We start from the raw sequence: 22,520 nt of genomic DNA, 5'->3' as shown, positions 1-22,520 counted from the left end.
AAACAGCTGCATTTGGTAAGTCTAGAATCTATCCCTGTGGTTATTACCTTTGTTTGTTTATAATGTGCCTCTGCTGAGTTGTCATTTCTTGCCATTTTGTTCATCACAGTTCTTAATTAAATGTATGAACAGTGGTAGAGCAGTATGGAAGACAGCCCTGTCCCAAAAACATATGTAGCATCATCACATAGATCAATCAGTAGTTACAATCAGTAGTTACAATCATGTACTGTGTGCAACCCAGTCATCTGTATCTGATGGCCGCAGGAGTCAACTGCAATGCATGGTAAAATATAACTATTATCAACAATAAACTCATGACCCAACTGAGCACAGACATTCGCCAATCAAGTTTATTTTAAGTCGCTAAAGGCCCTTTCTTTTGTGGGTGTTCACTGATCAGTAATCGAGTCCTAGTAGGTGGTAGCACAAGCGCCACGAGTAGGGAGAGCAGGAACATATGGGGTGATATACCTGTGTCACTATTGCTGGTTCCGAATCTCATCCCTGTCCCTGTATGGGTATCCAATGCAATGTCTTCTGGGGCCCTATTGTCAGATTGGGCCTTGATGTCTCTAAATAATGTAAATGAAGTCTGCTTCTGTTGTGGGGCAACGTGGGGATTGTGTCAATGCTCACGGGTACAAGCACTATATACACGTTGGTACCAGGTATGCGTAGGGAAGGTAGATTAATTTTGTCTATCACAGTCTACTGTTTTTGGAAATAATCTTCACACTGTATAGTCCCTATCCCCAGTCATCGGATGGTATCTCTTAGACCAGATGTGCCTCCCACCATTCTTTCACAGTGAAGTGCTAGGTGCCTCTCTGTAGCCTGCAGGGTGCACCAGCATCCTTGCAATGTTCACTGTTTGCAAAGCAGACAGTGAATATTGCGAGGGTGCAGGCCAGAGGGGGCCCTACCCTGCCCTTGCCAAATGCACGGACAGTGCAGGGGCCTCCCTTGGGCCCCCTGCTCCTGTTCTCTGCTGGTGGAGAATGAGGTTGTAATCCCAGGGCTGCCCTGGAGGATTAGGACCGCCACCTACCTCCAGACTGCCAGGATCTCTGATCCTGGTGGAGCTGGCTGTTCCCTAATGGCCCGACCACCAGGGTTGCAATGTGGCGATCAGACCACTCATTAGCAGCAGTCTAACCGCCATCTGCGAGTCTGGCGGTCTAGTGACCGCCAGACTCATACTGAGGCCCTAAGTTTGGACACAGCGGAGACTACTCTATCTCTGCCATGGCCAAACTTCTCTGACAGCCCTAGGGATAAGGGTTGTTGGAGAAATGCCTACATGTCCACCCACCCAATTTAGATGGATGGATACGTAGTCATCTTTTATCTTTTACTGTTCCTTACCTCCAGGTAAAACCTGAGGGAAGGGAACAGAAAAACCATTCTAATGCTCCTCCCAGCATGGGAGAAATCTCCCATCAATCAATAAACATTTATAAAGCGTGGCTTATCACCCATGGGGTCTCAACGAGCTAGGTGGAGGATGCTGGTCAGTCGAAGAGCCAGGTCTTGAGGTCCTTCCTGAACTGAGCCAGCAATGGGGATTGCCTGAAGTGGAGTGGCATCATGTTCCAGGTCTGCGTGGCGAGGTAGCAGAAGGATCTTCCTCCAGCTGTGCTCTTCTGGATCTCAGATCCCATGGCGAGGGGAGCATTACTTTTTTTCTTTTTGAAGAAAAACAAATGTGTTTGCTACAGGGCTTCCAACGCATCCCTGTAGCTACCAGTATTATGCATTGACAGTAACCCCTGTCCTGGCAGCTCCTGCCAATGCCTTTATAAACATCTGACTGCTAGGTAGTCATTTATAAATCTAATGGGCAGAGTATTCTCGGCCTGATGGACTTAACCTCCCCTGCCAGGCCAATGGAGAATACTTCATACACCAGTATATGTGCATTGCATGTCTCTGTCTGTTGCCATGTGAGGTGCTAGTTGCTGTGTGCCCTGCGCGTGTGAAAGTCCTTGTTGGACTTTCCATGTCTATCAGTTCCCTGTGCAGTGCATGTTTGACTCCATAGGTGTTTTGTTGCAGTGGCCGCAAAGGACAACCTTAAAGGCATCCAACTCCACCCCTGTGTCTGCTGCTGTGACATTACATGCACTTTGACCTTCAATTTCACTCACACAAATGTTTACACGCACATTCACACTTACACACACACTCTCTCACAACACACACTTACCAGCAAGCACGCACACAACTATATTTAGAAGCATTTTTGTACTTACCTCAGCAGCCAGGGAAGCTCATGTTTGAGCTAACTTTGCTCCTTTTTTATTACGTTAATAGTGAATAATGAAACCAAATTCACTATTAGTGTTCCAAAAACAATGAGGGAAAACAAGGAGAGTGAAGCCCCAACGGACGTTTATAAAGACGAGCTGCCACTGTGCTCCTGGCATTGTTTTGGCCACCTCTGAGGCCAGGGGTCGCAAGGGACAAGCCAGGGGTCATATGACATCTGTGACACCTGGCAACCCTTAAAGGACACCCATGGTCAGACCTCACCTCACAGGGTGGTTGTAAGATTTTTTACAAAGTTTCTGTGATACAAAGAAAGCTTTCAATAAGGTATTCAGGTGCCCAGCCCTGGATGCCTCGGTCTACTTCTTAGACCAACTTCCATGTAATCACCTCAAAGACAAATCAATAAATCGGAAAGTTCACTTTTCTACTGAAGCTGTAGGTGGGAAAAGGCAGAAGCAATCTAGAAGAGGGAGAGAGGAAAGAGAGTAAGAAAAGGCTACCATGGGAAATCCAGGAGCTTTCTAGTTCTGTCATTGAGGCACCAAGTCTTAATTAGCCAGTAACAAAGATATGGAAGACTTGAAGATTATTCTATTAGAAGCACGTGCAATCTACAAAAATACTTTGCAGATCTAAGTGTTCATTTGTATATTCCCATAAAACTTTTGATTTTCAACAGTCAAAATAATTTCTGATGCAGTCCAAACAAATGAATATAGAACATTGCTATGGTCTAGTTTCATACTAATTATTACACTAGTAATTATAGCAATGTGTGTCTCATTGAGAAGAGGTTGGAATCTAATAAAGTTGGTCTAAACCACAATAGATAGCATTATGAATGTTACTATATACCACTGTCACAGTGGGTGGTTAACTGGGGAGGTAGAGAACAGGTTTTTAAATAGCACTGACGGCCACACTTTTTTTATTTGGAACTACTGTAAAAAGAAAGGGTTACTATTACTCTAACATAATGTTATTCACTTTACTTACCTCAGGAGGGTTGATGGGATTCAAACTTATGACATGGAGATAACAACCACCTTAACAGCAAGCGATCACCTCATCGAACCATCGTGGCAAATATTGAAGCAATTTAATAGGAGTGTGGAGATAGAGGAGGGGGTCTTTTGATGTACCTAAAATGCCACTATGTCTATATCTTAACGGACACTCTTTCCAAATCTGGGCTTTCAAATAACAAATTAATGCATTTTTTGGATTGTTGTCTTGGTTTGCTTGAATTTAAATGATTAGACTAACACACCTGGACATCTGGAAATGCTAAAGGTGCAATGCTTGCAAGCAAGGGATTTTAACAAAGGAGTATTCATTCAATCGGTAGAATATTCGTTCAAGAAAACCATTACGTGTAAAAGAACATTTGCACCATGTATCCGTAGGTGTCCCTGAAACTTGATATACATTGGAAGCATGACTTACTCATTACAAAGATGAGTTTTGGAACACTTACGTTTAATTACTAACAAGGATACCAATTACCCAGTAGCAAGACACTACAAAACAGTATATTATGGGTATGCATCATCACTGGTATATTGGGGGATGGATCAGGTGAAGAATCTCATTAGAGGAAGAGAAAGGATATGTCTATTAATTCAACTTGAATGAAAAAACATTATCAAACACAAAATAAAAACACTATATAGTCATAACCAGGACTAGGAGCTTCACGTCCATATTTAAATGAGAAGAAATGAGATAATAGGATTGACATTCTCTGAAGTTTGCAGGACACACAGCACTATCAGCTGCTTAGTAATCTGTGAAGTCATGAATTCTGTGTTGTTTTATTTTATTAATTTGTGCTGTGTTCATATAATTATTATGGCTATGAGCTGCATTCTTTTCACAGAATCTAAGCATCGGACAATAGGAAAAAAATAAGCGAATTTACATGTGAGGCTGATATGGTTTAGTACACTAGTGACAACTAAATATGGAATGACTTAAGGGAAAGGGGATTGATGGAATCGATGAAATATTACACACACACACACTTGGCACCCTGTTAATTAAAGTAGATCCTGTTTTAGACTCTCATCCTTATGCTCAGAGCTCTGATCCGATCTGGCCCTGCTTATCTGTCTTCCAGGATACATCATTACACTCCCCTTGGACTCTTCCTAAGGCAATCTGGCTAAAGTGCCTAGGGTCAGGCTGGCTAAAACAGGCAGTAGATTCTTCTCCCTTCTGGCCCCGCAAGCCTGGAATCAACTTCCTGCCAAGCTGTGCCAAATTCAAAATGAGAGGCCTTTTAAAAAGCAACTCAAGACCTGGCTTTTTACTCACTAGCTTTGATATATACGCATATATACTCATACTCATATATATTCAGAAAAAAAAAGTTGGTGTCAACATAACCTTTTGAAATCAAGAAACACAACATTTTACCAGTTACAGTTAGCAGGGCTATCTATAACTTGCGGTCCCCCCATGCACTGCATATGGCCTCACGTATTAAGCTAATCATGACATGTTCTATGACATCATTCATGACATTACTGATGACATCTCAAACTACATCATTGTTTACATCACGATGATGTCATCCAAGCTTCTTTTGTACACATTACTCTATAAACAAGTATGGCTTTAGATGAATGAAAGTAAGTATAGAATTGCTCAAATTGATATGAGCACTATTAATGCCACAACACTTATAACCACCTAGGGGAAGCAAGCTTTTGTTATGTGTAACAATTACCCTATCACATACACTTTATGGATAGCTGAGTTCATATTAATAATTAACCATCAACCATACATAGATGGGTATCCCCTACTGCAGACAGTGTTCAACCTGTATACAACTCTTCGGAGAAAACCAAGTTCCTCCAGATACTCAACTTCTGTTACATAACTAATGCCCTATTATGGACAGCCTTTACCTGTTTCAAACCTTTCACAGTCACTGAACCAACAGTGAGAAATTAAATGGATATGAGTATTTAAAATACCCAAGGTCTGAAGGTGCTAAAGGTCATAATACCTGCAGCTTTCATAATGTGGTACATGTTTTATAGATAGCCCATCTTCTGAAGCTAATCAAGCACATGTACATAGGTTAGTACCTGATGCTTGTTTCGGTACCTTTCCTCAACTGGTGTTTTGAGCATAGTACGATCATGTGTTATGGCATATGTTGGTTGCATCGCTAGCCATAATTGATGAGTTTCAGTGGTTTGGTGAGTTGAACAAGAATCAAATCGGGAGTACTGCGCCTGTCAAAAAGGGTTATTTTGCAGGTTTCAAACTGCAGCAGTCAAGCTACACAGGGTAGGCCTGTAACTGTGTTTGCACTGCCAAAGTAGTGAATGGCTCCTTTCAACCAATGGCATCTATCTTCTAGGCTCAGTCTTTATTTTCTATGCCATACACTAGGAGTTCAAGGGCAAGTCAAATGTGTCAATCAGGAACATGCCAATTTAACCAGGTTTAAATGGGGAGCGCAGGCACTTTACTCCAGATTAGCAGGGGTAAAGTGCACATAGTTCTTATGCCAGCAAAAATAGGGGCCGGAAAAAAGCAAATAATCTGGGTTGACCATGCAAAAAAGGCATAGTTTGTACACAGTCTACCCTCTCCAAAGACTTAAGTTAGACTAATCAATCCTACGATGAGCTTTCCTGCCCAGTCAATAGAAGATGGAGAATTTGTTGTTTTTGAAGTGGCACTTATTGGTTCTATAAACCACTGAACCTATCTGTACTCAGCTGTAAACATCTGCACTTGTCACTGCCCTAGCCACTAACCCTGTTCATGGGGAACATTTCCCCGATGTGGATTTCATTGGAGATATGACTACCCATGCGTACCCACAGATGTAACAAAGCAGGTGAATAGTGCAACCATGGCCAACACGGAGATGTAGTCTAGCCTGCCTCGTATGTCAGACCTCTGTCCCCAAGTGAGGACAAGGTCTTCCCATGAGGCAAGCAACTATCCGAGGCCACTGACACCTGTCAGTGTCGAGAACCATGCCCCTAGCCATCCACAATCTGCAGTCTTGGGTAGGCCTCACTTTCAGCCATATGGCTGGCAAGGAGTCCACTGCTTGCTGCTAAGGTTCCTTCGGCCTCTTGGGTTAATCAGAGTGGTGGGCTACTCCTTCAGGTTGTGGACACCTTCCTTCTGTAGTGCAGCCATTTTTAATGTAGCTTTATGCACGTTTGCTTAAAGTATTAGGCCTCTGTGCACTTTGCCCTAGATGCATTTTATTTAGCTTTGCACTGTTATTTTACAATAACCAGTTTCACTGTCTTGTTTTATTTTCTTAATATCACACTGTTTAGCTTACTTCAGCACTGAAGTTCTCAAACAATACATTCTTCCTCGCTCTGTGCTTCAGTCAAGGATACAGTCTGGTACATTGCCGATAGACGTGGTAGAAGTTTAGTCTTTAGGGTTCGTAGACAGTACACATTCTTACATAGGGACGTTTCGTAGAACATCGGCGTGTTAGTTATAAAAACACTCTCTAGTCCTGGTATACGTAAGAGGGAGATTCCGACCAGGAACCCACAACTAAATGCTGACTGCCCTGTTGCGGATGCTGATCCAGATCACAGGCTTTTGCTCAGCTACGAGGGTTGATGTCCTCCCGGGGGAACCTGAAAGGCAGGCTTAGAGCTTAACATGCTGTGCTCAAAATATAACTTAGAGAGAGAGCGTAACCTAGTTGCACTATGATAGCATTATTTTTATGTTTCATTCTCCTCGTTACTATTTCAATCCTACTGTGTTGTATGGTTCTGGTTATTGCGGCTCACGCCGTGTTATCTAAAATGCAGTCATTTTATTAAACCAATATGTAAAACTCAAACTGCCTTTGTCATTTATATATGAGACCTCACTGTGTATGAGAACTGGTTGTGACCTGAGTGACCACCACTTCCCTGGGAAGCACTAAGATGTCATGCGCTTCGCTGCCCAATTGTCTCTTCCCTTTGGGAAAGATAAGGCACTGCTAGTTAGCCGGAGCTTACCCCGGATTTGGGGTGACAAGGGTCCTTCGCCGTGGGTCAGACTTAGTCCCCCACACTGTGAACGATCTTGCCGCCCAAAAATCCAGTAGTCTCATTAGGATAATGAGAGCCTACGCAACACTTCCATTCTTACTTCCTTGACACCCTAAAACAGGACTTCCAGTTCTGGGTTTTGTATCCTAAGACTAAACATGTGCCAGACTGTCCAGCACTTCCAGGGCAGACTACAGTCCTTCTCAAGGGTGAAACACTCTATTGGTGCCATGTAGGGGTTTGCCTGATGCAGGTCTCCTGTCCTCTGTCTTTGAGAAAGTACAAGAAGTACCTCCAGGTCAGACATGGCCTCACCAGGGTGAGTCTTGGAGTGATCTCTTCTCAGATCAGGTAACCCCTCACACTGTGGTCCTTCCACTGTGCATGGGATCCACCTCCTGGCCCTTAGTTTGTGTCTAATCCTCTGGACTGTACCCTACAAATCTGTGGTTTCAGTGTACCATGGATGGCCTCCCCTCCCGGGCCTTTTCTCGCCGCTGGGAGCTCATTGCCAAGGATGTATTCAATGCACATCTGTGGACCGACAATGACCTTCCTCTGGGCCTCCCCCATCCTAAGGATACCAAGGACATAGAGTGGACAGATTTCTCATGTGCCTGCGTTACCTTACGGACCTCTCTTGGAAGATACTGTTCTAGGGAAACCAGCCTTCCTACTACCATGGTCTGGCTGGCAGAGCTATACTGTAGAGGAGCTACAGGAAGTGTAAACTTCTTGAAGAGATGTCTAATACCCTCAGGTATTACTAGCTTACCTTCTTGTCCTCTCTCAACTAAAGGATATAGGGGCATGTTCTATCCTCTCCTCCTGTGAATAACCTACCCCTGGGGCTACACTAGTCGCCCCTGTGAAGTGCCCACCTGAGGAAGGGACTTCCAGGTACAGAAAGGATTCCCCCTCTTAGGTCCTGCCTGTAGACAGGCATAACACTGGGCCTGTTGATGTGGCACCCTTTTTAATTCCCAACAGAACTCCCCTTCTGCTTTAAATTGGTCTGGTAATTTATTCCGCTCAAAACTCTTTTGGGACCCTTTGGAGAACTTTTTCTATTATCCTGGCCTTTCCCTTCCCTCTGCAGAGGGGAATCTGGGCCACACTTCTTGGGTTCACCCCCAGGTACGTACATCGACACCCTGGTGCTAGGACACAGGTTAGATTTTTTATCAAGCTCTGTGGGCAAGGGAGCCCTTGTTGCTTGCATATTTTCATCAGCTCTGCCATGCTAAGGCTGTCACATTACCTATATCCACCACCATGATCCCAAAAACATAAGGCACAAAAATTGAGTGCACGTGTGAATTTAAAATGAAAAGTCAATTAAAATTTAAAAAGTCAATTTCTGCTGTCAGTTTATATAGGACATTTTTAATTGTAAAAGAAATCATTGAATGGCACTACAAAATACAAATCCTGGCTCCCACCACTTCATATCAATGTAAGAAATTGGATTATTATTTGGAGTGGGTGACTGCCCACCTCAATGGATAATCAAAACTCTAATCAGGAGGAACCCCGATAGTCACTAAATTAACCTGAGCTCAGATCCATGGTAGCTATACCACACAGCAGACAGGCTTAACTTTGGGCAATGTGTAAAATATTTATGCATAATCAATACAGTAAGAGAGTCAAAACACCAATCAATAAACTTCCCAAACTGAATTACAATAATAGAGTAAAAGGTAATAAACAGAATGACACCAAACCAATAAAAATACAATAATGGAAACCAGAGATATTAATTATTAAATTTGTAAGTAATAAGAACATCAAATATTACAAAGCATCAATCAAAGTCAATGGTCATGGGAGACCAGGACCTAAACACAATTTCAGGCTGGCCGTAAATAAGCACAGGTGGCATACACCAACCCTCCTGAGTGGGGCCTGATATATATTTTGGTAGTTGGTCCATTCTCCCCCCTGGTGATTGAGTAAACTGATGGAGGTGCCAATGTCAAAATTTAGAAATGTTCACCGGTCCAGAGGACATTTTAAGCATTGGCAGGAACTGCCATCATGCAGATTACTGACAATTTACTGTAATTTTACCATACGGCTCTGTCAACGTGACAGATCTGTATGACAAACAAGGTTTTTTCCTTTTCCCAAAAAAAAAATCCAAAGCTGTTTTTTCTGTTTGAAAATATAATAAGATGCCCCAATCACAATGAGAGTTTCCTCCTATGGAAATGGAGGCATTGAGCACTATTCAGTGTTTCTTACCAACAAGTTTTTCCTGGTACTCATGGACATTGAAAAACAGCTATATGTCCGCCCATCTAAATTTAGGTAGGTGGACATATAGCCAAACCTCTGACAGTTCTTACTCCTTCAGACTGTGGGAGAAGATTGACCACAGTGGAGGTGCCCACATTTAAATCTGGCATGCAGACCATAGCCTTTGCAGGGAGGGAACCTGTTGCTATTGCAACAGGGTTCCTTCTCCACAAAGATCTAAATTGAGCCCTTAGGCTTTTACATCCCAACTTCTAAGCGTTTCTGGAGTATCTCCTCTAGGTCACTTCTATGGTTCCCTGGACCTCAGGGACAGGACTTAGGCATCAGAACTCACTTTGACACAAGCCATCAACAAGGTCCTGTCCAGGTGCATTTGCTTTTGGTCAGCTGGGCACTCAAAGAGAAAGGCATCTTGCATCATGTTGTGTCCCTGAAGCAACACAGGAGGTCAGCAAACTGAATCTTAGAGTCCACCTCTCTGTGTTGGACATAAGGGGGAACGGGTCTAGCCTTCAGGGCTCCACTCAGGTTACAGATAGCAGGTCCAATCCTCTTCTGTGTTACTGCAGGTTCAGAAAGTGTTCTGATGGTCTGTCCTAGGGTGCCACAATTATACCTAGCATTAGGCAGTGGATGTAGGTGATTCCTGGGAAACTCATTCCATCTTTTCAGTATTTCCTGTTTACCTTACTACAAACAGGCCCAAAATGCCATGTGTCTGCGTATTTTCAAGATGGTGACTGAGGATCTGAGAGTTGTTGGTGTGTATGGGACTACACTACGGAAATCACTAGAGTCCTCATACATCTATGAATAAAATCCAGTTTGAAGCACTGAACCAACAAAAAGCCCAAAGAAAGAGGTCTGGTAGGACAAAAGCGGGGTCCTTCAGCAACCAGACATGGGATGCACATGAATTGCCTTGGCTTCCTGTTCTCTCCCTTTCAAGTAGGCTAACATGTTACATCTGGCTTAAAAGGCCTGTCAGTCAGGAATGCTCACAGATCCCACCATGTGTATTCCATTTGTCTCACACAAGTACTCACTATCCACTCAGAAAAATGATTGTGTGCTCCTGGGAGGAATTTCACACTTCTTCCCGGGCTAAGTACAGCCTGAGTGTTCCTGGATAGGTAATTCAAATTAGCATCTATCATCTTCAGACTGGAAAAAGTAGTTTTTTTAAAAAGTTTCATTTTTTTCATGTTTATCAAAAATCGACTTCACCATTGAATTGGATTTTAATAAATACTGATAAAAAACAATCTCTCTCATACAATTTGTGGAACAGTATTAGCATTCCCATTCAGGCAGTTTACAGTAATGTAACCACATGGTGTTATGTTTCTACAAACATCAAACCTATTGGCTTTGCAATACTTTTTCTAAAGTTACCACCGCCTGCGACTCTATCCTTCATGAAAGTCACAATCGATCTAAAGGCAACCTTAGACTGAATAGGAAGTACTGGTGTAGCTGCTAAAGCCCTGGAAAAAGGCAATCTATTTTGGATGGTGAGAAGACCAAAACAAAGTGCTTAAAAGTTCCAACAAATTGAAATTGGGTGCCACATGATGACAGTGCAAAATTTGCTAATTCATGCTGCAATATCATGAGGGCTCTATCTTGTAGATCTGAATATTTCCCTGCTTGTTTGAGAGCAGAAATATTACACTTTAATAATGTCTCAAAGTTTGTAATGCTGCTTTATTGAGGATGTTACCCATGGCAGTGCCCAGTCTAGAACACATAGTACTTCAGGAGCAGCTCAGGAAAAATATGAAGATTTTCATCATGTAGGTGAGGATTGAACATAGGTTTTTTCTTAAACTGCTATTTTGTTCTGTGCAACAAAATATTTCCCAATTCATTGGAATTTAAAAATGTTCATACGCTCTAATTCCACTACAAACGTAGATACATCATTCGAAGCCTTATTCTGAGCGTCCAGTTTTCTTGTCAGCTAATAAATACCAACTTGCTAAACATCAATGCCACCGTATGCATTATTTAGAAGTAAGATGCTGCATTCTCATTTGCATTTCCACACACAGAAAGGAAAATTGAGTAAACTGTCCATGTTTTCCCCGTCCTAAGTAACAAAGTTTGAAACGCAGCAGTATTTTCCAACATGCATTTCACCAGCTTTTAACTGGTGACATTTGTGTAGAGAAAAAGTTCAACACCAGGTGTAATCCAATCTCAAAAGTCCTGTTCCCAGATCAGGAATAGCAAGAAACTCGGAACAAGTCACCAACTGCGTCGTTGGCATTAGAGCCAATAGCTGCTTTTATTTAATGTAACTATGGGCCAGATGTAGGAAGCAGTTTGCATGGTGCAAACTGCGAAAATCGCAGTTTGCGCCATGCATGCAGCCTAACGCGATGCTCATTCACAAAATGCGAGTCGGTACCGACTCGCAATTTGTGAATGCGACTCGCAAATAGGAAGGGGTGTTCCCTTCCTATTTGCGACTCGCATCGCAATGCAGAATTGCTTTGTGATCGCAAAGCAATTTGCAGTTACCACCAGTGTCACACTGGTGGTAACTCATTCGCAAAAGGAAAGGGGTCGCCATGGGACCCCTTACCCTTTGTGAATGTGGGGATAATGGGCAATGGACCACTGCCTACACTGAAAAAACTAAACCAAATGGTTTCGTATTTTTTTTCATTTTGCAAATCGTTTTCCTTTAAGGAAAACGGGCTGCAAAATGAAAAAAAAAAAACAGCTTTATTGAAAAAGCAGTCACAGACATGGAGGTCTGCTGTCTTCAGCAGGCCACCATTCCTGTGAGTGCAGGGAATCGCTATGGGGTCGCAAAATGCGACCCACCTCATTAGTATTAATGAGGTGGGTCTTTGCGACCCCATAGCGATTCGCAGAAGGTGTCTGAGACACCATTCTGCATATGCTTTTGCGACTCGGAAATTGCGAGTCGCACCGACTCACAATTTCAGAATCTCAAAAGCATATCTTGCTACATCTGGCCCTATGTCCTGTAACACACACCGCACCATGTGATGCTGTGCAGAGGATATAAGCTATGCACAAGATATACAATTCTAATCAGTTTTGCATGTAGCCAATGGAGTACTCGAAGGGTATTTTATGTGTTTGTGGCACATGCATCCAATAATAAGCTGAAGAGTGTCCTTAAAAAGTTAGCTGAAGATGGGACTACCTTTTTGTCGTAAAGGCCGTTTCATCAGTCTATGTAAGAAAGAATAAGGGGGATATTTACAAGAAAGTGGCACATCAGCTATGATGCGTCACTTTTCTTGAACGCCCCCTGCGTCCACCTAACATCATCATAGTAGCGCTGTATTTACAATATGGTGCACCACAGCACACATTAGCACAATAGTGTCAACATTTTTGATGCTAATGTAGCCCATTGGTCGACTGGCATAAAAAATGATGGCGCTAGTTCAGCAATGCGTAGGGAGACCCATTGGAAACAATGGGAACATCACTTTAACGCCTGCCTTGAAAATGACAGGAAAAATGGTGCAGTGAAATTTCGAAAATTTCACTGCACCATTCTTCTTGGCCTCCTAATGGGGGAACATCCACCTTGCATACATTATGCCTGGCGCAGGCATAATATGGCGCCATTGGGTTACAAAGTGGCCCAATCCCTCCATTGTACCACTTTGCAAATCTGACACGTAGAAAAGGCCTCCGTGACACAGCCTTAGCGTTAAAATAAATACTAGGGTGATACAAGGAGGCACTAGGTGCTTGTAAATATGCCCAAATGTGGTCTCTATTGTATCTATATCTCTAGTTGGCAAGAACGATGTGTTGTTCCTTACATAATTTCACAGTCCGTGATTTTTTCAAATTTATCATCCTAATGTTTGCTTTTGTTTATGTTTGCATTGGCACACCTTAAATGATGACCAATGTCTGGAGGGGCAGGGTAGTGATGTATCAAGATTGGAATACGCAGCACAGGACAGTTATTATTCAAAACATAATACTCATCTCAGATCGTGATAAAAAAAAAAAAGCAAGACTTTTTTTAACAAGCCCTAGTATACAACTACAAAGGGAACAACTGCATACTTAAGCATTGCATTTCCAAGACAGTTGTGAATCTATGGAACAACCAATAATGTGGATATTCCTTTCTTCATTGAAAAGGATACCTGAAATTAAATTACAGGCAATGAGGCAAGCATAACATGTGAATCTTTTTATTTCTGTTTTTTCCCGAATTCCCTTGCCTCTGCAGACAGAATGTTCTCCCTGTCAGTTACGCAATTTCAGTATGGAAGGACTGAATAGCAATACGGCTAATGACGGGGAAAAGCCCATCATTGCGCCCTTTCTAGATTTAGGGAGATTGCATCTCAAAAATTATAGTGGATACCTTCAATATTAACAAATGAGTATAGAGAGAATGGATCATGTGTTTGATCAACGTTAAACCATTCAACTGAACCATTAAAAGCATGTATGTTGCACACAGGGTTATCAAACAGGACATTTTTATGTAACATCTTGTGCAGTCTAATTCCTTCGAAATGGATTGCATTTAAACGTTTGTCGAACTCTAAATATTAATTTGGGATCCTTATCTTGAATCACGCGTCATAAATACAGCAAAAAGAATATAGGGCCTGATGTACATTGCCTTTTTTCGGTCGCAAATGGTGAAAGTCACTGTTTGCAACCGCAAAATGAGCCAATAGGATGTACATCCATATTTTGCGAGTTGGTACACAATTTGGGGCCAGATGTAGGAAGTTCCGATTTTGCGAATCGGAAATTGCGAGTCGGTGCGACTCGCAATTTCCGATTCGCAAAATCGGATGCAGAACGGTGTCTCAGACACCATCTGCGAATCGCTATGGGGTCGCAAAGACCCACCTCATTCATATTAATGAGGTGGGTCTCATTTTGCGACCCCATAGCAAGTCCCTGAACTCACAGGGATGGTGGCCTGCTGAAGACAGCAAACCTCCATGTCTGTGACTGCTTTTTAAATAAAGCAGTTTTTTTTTTATTTTGCATCCCATTTTCCTTAAAGGAAAACGATTTGCAAAATAAAAAAAAATACCGAAACCATTTGGTTTCGTTTTTTCAGAGTAGGCAGTGGTCCCTTGGATAAACATTTGGGCAACATTGGGGACCCCTTCCCTTTTGCGAATGGGTTACCACCAGTGTGACACTGGTGTTAACTGCGAATTGCTTTGCGACCGCATTCGAGGTCACAAAGCAATTTAGCATAGCGATGCGAGTCGCAAATAGGAAGAGGACACCCCTTCCTATTTGCGAGTCGCACACACAATTTGTGAGTCGGTGCCGACTCGCAAATTGTGAATGTGCATCACGATGGCCATTTTGCATGGCGCAAACTGCGATTTTCACAGTTTGCACCATGCAAAATGCTTGCTACATCTGGCCCCTAGTCCCTTCCTAATTGTAACTCACAGGGGGATGTATGATTGTTTTGTGACAGTAAATGTGTACCACTGCCTACTCTGAAAAAATGAAAAGAAATCTTTTCATTTTTCTTTCTGAAATACATCCTGTTTTCCTTTAAGGAAAACGGGCTACATTTAAAAAAAAATACTTTATTGAAAAAGCAGTCACAGACATTGGGGTCTGTGGCCCCAGCAGGCCACTATTCTAAGTGCGGCCATTACAATTGGGGTCACAAATTGTGATCTACTTCATGAATGGTGATGAGGTAGGTCATTTGTGTCCCCATTGGGAATCACAAACAGTCTACTTAGCACTGTTGTACAGTTTGTTTTGCGACTCGCAATTTGCGATTCCCAAATGGATCGCAAATTGCGAATCGCAAAACAAAAGGTTGTATATTTGGCCATTAGAACCTACTAGTAGAGAGAGCATGCATTAGGAGAAAAAAAAGGAAAGTGATTTCCCAATTCCAAATTTTGAAAAGCTCCAAACTTCCCATTAAAATTACAGGTTTGTTTTTTGCATACTCTTTTTATCATATTTCATAATGTGTGTAACTGCTCTATCATTACTTGTTTCTGTATTCTTGTGTATTGGCTGAGGTTGCCTAACCCTGGGGTATTTGGCTTGCAGCAGTGAGTCACTAGGAGACCACAGAAGTGAAAAGGTTAAGAACCTCAGCTCTAGAACAAGTTGTTCATATTATTTCCATTAGTAATGCAGTGCAATAAAACATCATAAACGAATAATGATTGTTTGCAAAAATAAATTTTAACGCACATTTGAACAGTTTTCCTTAAAATAACTTTTTGAGTTATTCCACAGTTATGTGATTTACTGTGCTACATGCAACTGGCCTACTGATAAATATTCAGTCTTGTAAATAAATATTTCAATTTCATAACCTTCCTGTTTTTATGTATGACATGTATGGCACTCTCAACTTTAATGGTGAACGTATTGCATTATATTTTCCCTTTAAGGAGCTTCGATCACACCATGTTCGATTGATATTCTACATGCTCTTATCAATGCAAGATGGCCACCACATTAATAAGAGGTAGGTCACAAAACAGACAGCAATGGGTTGAGAGCATTGGTAATGTTACATGAAGCAAAGCAACCCTTTTTTCAGTAGCATTAATGTTTCGGATGGTTTTGTCTACACTCTGTTGCTGGGACTGCCAGATAAACAAAGACTCACAAAACCAATAGGATTGAGGTATGCTTGGCATCACCTTGCCCCTCTACACACCATACAAATGTGGTACTGTCTTTGCTAATGATTATTGTTAGTGGAGAGGAACACTCAAAGTATACTGTTCTTTTTCATGTGCTCTGTCTCATGGCTGGTTAACCAAGAAAGAACCAAGAAAGAACACTTCTAATCTAATTGTGAAGATTAAGTGCAGCACTTCTGAACATTCCATCTACCGTGTAAATCCCTTGTTTTATTTTGTGCATTTGTCTACCCTCTCAACCTATTTCAAAAAGGTTTAACCTACTACATGTAGATCAAGTGTCTCCGATTCACCACCATGCAGCACTTAGTGGGTGCTACTTCTTTCTGCTGTTCGAGTAGATTTTCTCCTCAAGCTGCAGCTTTCTCAATGTGAGTGGCAGCTTTCTCAACTCAAGCAGTAGCGACCTGCTGCCACTGCCAGCATTAAGAAATCTCATTGGGAGGCGGTCTAGTGCTTAGTTTTCTCGCACTCACCAACTTAACGGTGGAGACCCATGTGCAGGAAAACACGCTGCCGAGCACAGCGTTAAGTGAGCAAAACTCCACCAACTCTGCCAGGGGAGTGGAGCTTACCACCCAACCTTTCATAAAATGGCTGCGAAGTTGGGTGGATTTTCCCAATGGTGAATGTTATACAAACAATATTCAAATGACACATTGATTGACCATAATCATTATACCTTTATACCTTTGCTTCTCACTGATATGTAGCTGAATGTTGAGTTGATTGTTAGGTGATAATTTCAGAATTAAGTCACTTAGGAATGAAAAATATAGATTGGCTCAAGAGTGTATGCAAACATCTCAACACCAGAACATTCAACAGCTGCACAAAGTAAGTCTTTTCCTTACCTGGGGGTCCTTGAGTCGGCTCAGGTCTGGGTAAAGGTAGAACTGGATCCCTTGCAGAGCCCCAGGAAGGGTGACACCTCTGATTAAAAGAACTAGTAGCATGAGGTAAGGGAATGTAGCAGTGAAATAAACAACCTGGCAGATAAAGACAGTAAACTAAGAATGAGGGTTCAGAGAAACAAACAATTGAGGAATACGACTTCAAACTAAAATAAATAAATTTCTAAAAACCAGGGTGTCAATATCCCACTGCAGTCAAATGTCTTCTTCTTTCCTTTTATTCTCACTACTTGACAGCCCCCGCAGCCCTCTTGTCTTCCGCCCATACATTCCATCTGATGTCATAGCTACCTCATCACATTCTTTATAATCTATTCTTTTGAACATGTGATATCTTTATACAGTGCTATCAAGAATAGGGTTGTTGTACACCTCTAGATAAGTTTAATGCCAGGATGAAACACAAGCAACTGTGATCCAGGGAAGCACTAATCTTGAAAGGGGGAAGGAGGTTGCACAGCTCAAGGCCTCTTCATATCCATAAAGCAACTGAATGAATGGAGGGACTAGGGTAACTATAACTTGCGCCCTCACCATGCCCTGCTAATTACCCCACATATTACATCAGTCATGGCTTCTTTTATGACATCCTTGAATCTGTTGAAGCAGATATGCTAATTGAGAAAATTATTAATGATGTTTATGTGCTTAATAAGGAAAAATGTGTAGAGAAATAATTTGTAGAGAAAATAATGTGCACGTTTGAAAATGTGCCCTTGAGGAATGCCCGTCATGTGTACTAATGTAACTGAAACAATATGAAATAATGAAAATATATGAGAACAATGTAATAATATGTCATATTGAAATGTATAACCTATGTTTTACTTCAATTTGTAGTGTTAACTTAGCCAAACTTAAGGCCTAGTCTTCCTAGGCCTCGAACACAGAGAGCAGAAACAATAACCGCGTTTGCAAGAAGCTGCTACGAACTGTCCTTGACTCACCCTATGTTAAAGTTGCTTAGCTAGAATTTTCTGCAATGTACCGGCAGACAGGAGATGATGAAGACAATTTGATACAATTTTGTGTAGAGTAGGCTAAGTGTACTTTCCCAGGACTTGAACAATGAGGGCACTGACTGAAGAGGAACATGCAACAATTTTGATACCTGAAGAGCCGGATGATGAGGACATCGTATAGCGGACCAATCCAAATCTTGTGAACGGACTGATATTGAAATTAGTAGATTTGGTAAACAAGTACTATAGGTTAAAGTTAAATCTGCTGACTGACTGGCCTATTAGGAATTAGGGCGATGGACTGAGAGACCCTAATAAAAAGTCATGACAAGGGGCTAAATCTTCAGATGCGGGAGACTTTAGGCAGATGCAAGAGATGCAAGGGGTGAAGTGATGACGTCAGGAGACGCTGTCCGAGGTTCTGTCGTTGGGCTTATACTCTGTGAGCCTAATGCGTGGCTGACTAATTGATAACCTGAAGATGAAGACTGACTCGTTGCTGATCCACCCTGGATAAGTAGCTATGAAAATGTGACTGACAAATTGTGCCTTTTCTCCTAGGTACCAACTGCACTGATTATAGAATTCTCATTTAGATCGATTTTTCCAAATTAATGTTTTTCTTTAAATTGTTTTGCATGAAGGCCCACATGCTGATGCTAATCTTGGTTAGGTAGGCTGTTAAGGGTGACGTTGACAGTGACATTTGACTGACAAGCTATTTGCTGAAATCTGCTATTAGTGCTGGTATTCTTGGCTTATGTATATACATTTATGCATATGGTTTCCTTCAAGTTATGTTATGATTTTTCCATTAACGAATTAATAATTGAGTGGATTGAACACAGATTGAACTAACAGATGATTTAGAATTGTAATCAATAAGGAAATAAAAATTATTTAACTCTTTTACGGAGTTGTGGTTATACATGAGTAGATGGTTTTTGAGCTACTTTATCATAAAATGTTTTCTTGAATATTGATGTTAATTATTGATTCAGTGGTCACCGCATGACTGGGATACTATATGAGATTCAAAAGGTTCATCGACTTATACGTGTCCCCTTGTAAGTTTACTTACTAAGGACCAGGCGCACTTGCAGTTTTTGGTAGCAGCTTGATGGTTAGTTTCCTTGGAGAACTAGTTATGTGGTGATTACTGGGTATAGTGGTAGTTTAAGTTAGGGTTAGTTGTTCGTATTTTATGAGGTTTGAATTTTGTTTTTCTGAAATGGCAATTGTAGCAAGGATGATTTCCCCTTAAGCCCAGAAATGACTTTCCCAGATCCTGGATCCCCCTAGTAAAGTTGGGTATGTTCTCAGCGTTTTTGTGATAGTGTGAAAGTGGTAAGTTGCGCTTGCAAAGGCTTGAGCAAACCACAGGTTAATTGTGATGTATTTGAGGTAAAGTAGGGAGTCTGCGTACTCCAGTTAAGGTTTAGTAGGAGTGAGCGTACTCCGCAGTATGAGAGTAGGGAAGTCATCGAACTTCACATGCGTGTGGCACTTTGTGCTAAAATATTATCCATGTAGTTGTTGGTGATGTATGGACCCTGCGTGGTCTAAGACTCCGGAGTATACTGACAAGAGTAGGAGACACTTGGTTATATGTTGTAATCTGTCTGGTTTAGTAGGTTGATCGGGCGTGGTCAACAAGTCGGTGTGTGAGATAGATGAGTAAAAGAAATTTTTTTGACTGAGATTTGGCGAGTCCTATGTGCACCAGGACAGACCCATTGATCAGTTGAGACTGAGAAAGAGGAATAGCTACATGAGCAAAAGGGCCATTGGTGAAAATCCGTAAGGTCTCTGAAGCGATTGTGTCCCTTCCTGTAGTAAACCAGCAGGTTTGTTTTAGTTATTAGTTTTTGGATAAAGTGCTCACAATAATCTGCATTAGTTGTGTGAGTTGAAGTTTAGGAGGACAAGCCGCAAGACTTTGCCAGCCGCAGTGTGTGAGTGTGACGTCAGAGTGTGCCGCGCTGGGATAGGTTGGTTAGTGAGAAGAGTCACGAGCGGATTGGCAGCCATCCGTAAGAGGCAATTGGTTGAGTAAGCGGGTGAAGGTAATCTTTGGAGTAAAAGTCATTTCATTATTGATTCAAAATAAATACAGTAGACAAAATGAAGTTTTTCAAGGTGTTCAGAAGTGCTATGAAGGGTGATTCTTACATTAAGGCATCTGTGGGGGAGCCAACCCCACCGGAAAATTATCCGGCTTACATTGTGATGGAAGAGGGAGGTGTTGCACCGTGCCTTTGGTTAAAGCAATGGTGTAAGATAACAATAAAGTTAGGAGCCTTAGCATTTCCAGAGCATGGAATATTTAATATGAGAATTTTGGACGAATTGCGAATGGCATTATATGAGATGAAGCCATTAGCGAGGCCAGCACAGTTTGAGGCTTTAGCAGTTTGGGAGCTGGTGGCCAGACAGCAACAAGAGATGAAATTCAAGAGGAGAATAAAAAGAGTAGAAAAATCCTTAGCTGAAGCTAAGTGGGACTGGGAACAGAAAAGGTGTAGAACAGAGATGCTACAGGGATTTAAATTGTTTCCTGCAATCACAGAGGAAGTTGAGACGGAGAAAGAAGATAATGCTAAGGAGAGTGAGAGTGCAGGGACAAAGAAAAAGAAAAAGCCTTATGTAGACGATGAGGACTCAGATGGTGAGGACCTTATTACACAGTTGTTGAGGGATCGACCTCCACCCTTTGGGACTTATTCAGGGGGTCCAAATACTAGTGCCACTACAACTGCTCCAGCACAAGTATTGGGAACAGAGGGATCAGTACAGACAGATAGTGGACAGATACCAGGGGTAGTACAGAGTACACCTTATGCAGGGACTACTACTGTGGTCCAAGCGCAGATGCATCCACCATCGATACAGAGAATTTATCCAGAGGTGCCAGTCCTTGAGACGATTTCAAACTTGGTGGTGCCATCGGAGCAAGTTCTCCCGAGGCCAATGCTAGTTCAAACAGAGCTCACTCCAATGTTATTGCCTCCGGCACAGCCACAGCTTTTGCCAAAGTTATACCGACAACAGGAACACAGTCAGACGTTACACCTGTTATGAATCAGGCGATGGGGGTAACTTTTCCACAAGGTGAAGGAGTCAGGGCAGCTCCAGATGCAATATCGCTACTGATTACTGTTGGTCCAGTGGTACCTTCATTCGTGCAAAAGAAAGCGAGTGCAGGAAGTCAGAATTAAATGTCACAGAGTCTTGTGAGAAGGAGAGCGAGTGATACTGTGCAGATGATGTCATCTGTGGGTCAGACTTTCAATGGATCTAGACCGTTAATGGATCTTAGTCCACTTGTAGCACTTCCAGATGCAGTAAATGGCCCGAATTTGAAACTTTTTATGCCGCAAACTCCAGGTGCAGCGTTGAACAGGTTCCAGTGCCGAATGCTAGTAACATCTCATTACAGGGATTATCAGCACAACAACTGAGTGAATGGTTAGACAGTCTAAACACACCTCAAAATACATCCAAGGGTGGAGAGCAGATAAATCATGTGAGGTTAACTACAGAAGCAACGGAGCTAGTTGAGGGAACAATGGGTGTGAACAGGTTAGAATCCTACACAGAAGAAGAGCTGAGGTATCTGTGCCCCAGAATTACAAGAGAAGTGAGTAAAATACATCAGAAATTGGCAGAGCTGGCAGAGAAACATAACATCGAGATTGAAAAAACAAAGCATTTGAAACGCAGTTACAGGTTAGATTTTGAGGCAAAGGATTTTGAGCATATGAGATCAGCGGGAATGAAGGCTCACTTGAAAGAATTGTTGCAGAGTGCTCAGATCTGGGGCGCATTAGAAAAGTGGGAAGGTAGATGGGCGAAGAAGAAGGCTAAGCGGAAACGAGATACACAAGATGGGTCTGAAGATGTTCAGAAAGAAAAGGAATCAGTAAAGATGTTTCCAATGAGAGAAATTCCAGAAGGGCAGTTTGTTCATGTCCCATGGCACAGGAGTGATATATTGTCATTCACAAATGATTACCCAAAACTGAGAGAGAAACCAGTCGAGTGGTATCAGCAGACAGACAGGTTTGTGAAACTTTCTAAATATTTGTGGGAGAATTAAACACATTGTTGGAGATAGTGGTTCCAGTTGATTTGTGGGTCGAGTGTAAGAGAGCAGCGGATTGGCCAACAAGTGAACTGGAAAGGGATAGAGTAACGGGTGCACCTTCAGGGTCATGGAAAGGATATGATGCGTGGTCTGGACTTGGGTACTCTAGTGGTTCAAAATGACATGCATGGGATAAAAAAAGATGTTACTGTGTCATTTGTGCGGAAACGTGGGACACTGGAAGCGGGAGTGTCCGTTGATGGCACAGGATGGTGTCGTTCAGCAAGGAGGTGACATCA

At 42.1% G+C, this 22,520-nt stretch overlaps 1 protein-coding gene across 1 annotated transcript in view; it reads right to left on the bottom strand.

Moving 5' to 3' along the window:
- The window catches only part of LOC138287577 (sodium- and chloride-dependent GABA transporter 2-like), a 731,527-nt gene that overhangs the window by 380,937 nt on the left and 328,070 nt on the right, over window positions 1-22,520 (bottom strand). Inside the window, exon 6 of the mRNA XM_069228135.1 lies at window positions 17,113-17,247. Within this exon, the coding sequence (XP_069084236.1) occupies window positions 17,113-17,247 (135 nt within the window). The remainder of the gene's footprint in view (window positions 1-17,112; window positions 17,248-22,520) is intronic.

The sequence above is a fragment of the Pleurodeles waltl genome, chromosome 4_1 (assembly GCF_031143425.1).
Source record: "Pleurodeles waltl isolate 20211129_DDA chromosome 4_1, aPleWal1.hap1.20221129, whole genome shotgun sequence".
In the NCBI taxonomy this organism is placed as follows: domain Eukaryota; kingdom Metazoa; phylum Chordata; class Amphibia; order Caudata; family Salamandridae; genus Pleurodeles; species Pleurodeles waltl.
Note: the sequence above shows the minus strand (reverse complement) of the source record. Positions and strands in the feature narration are given on the sequence as shown.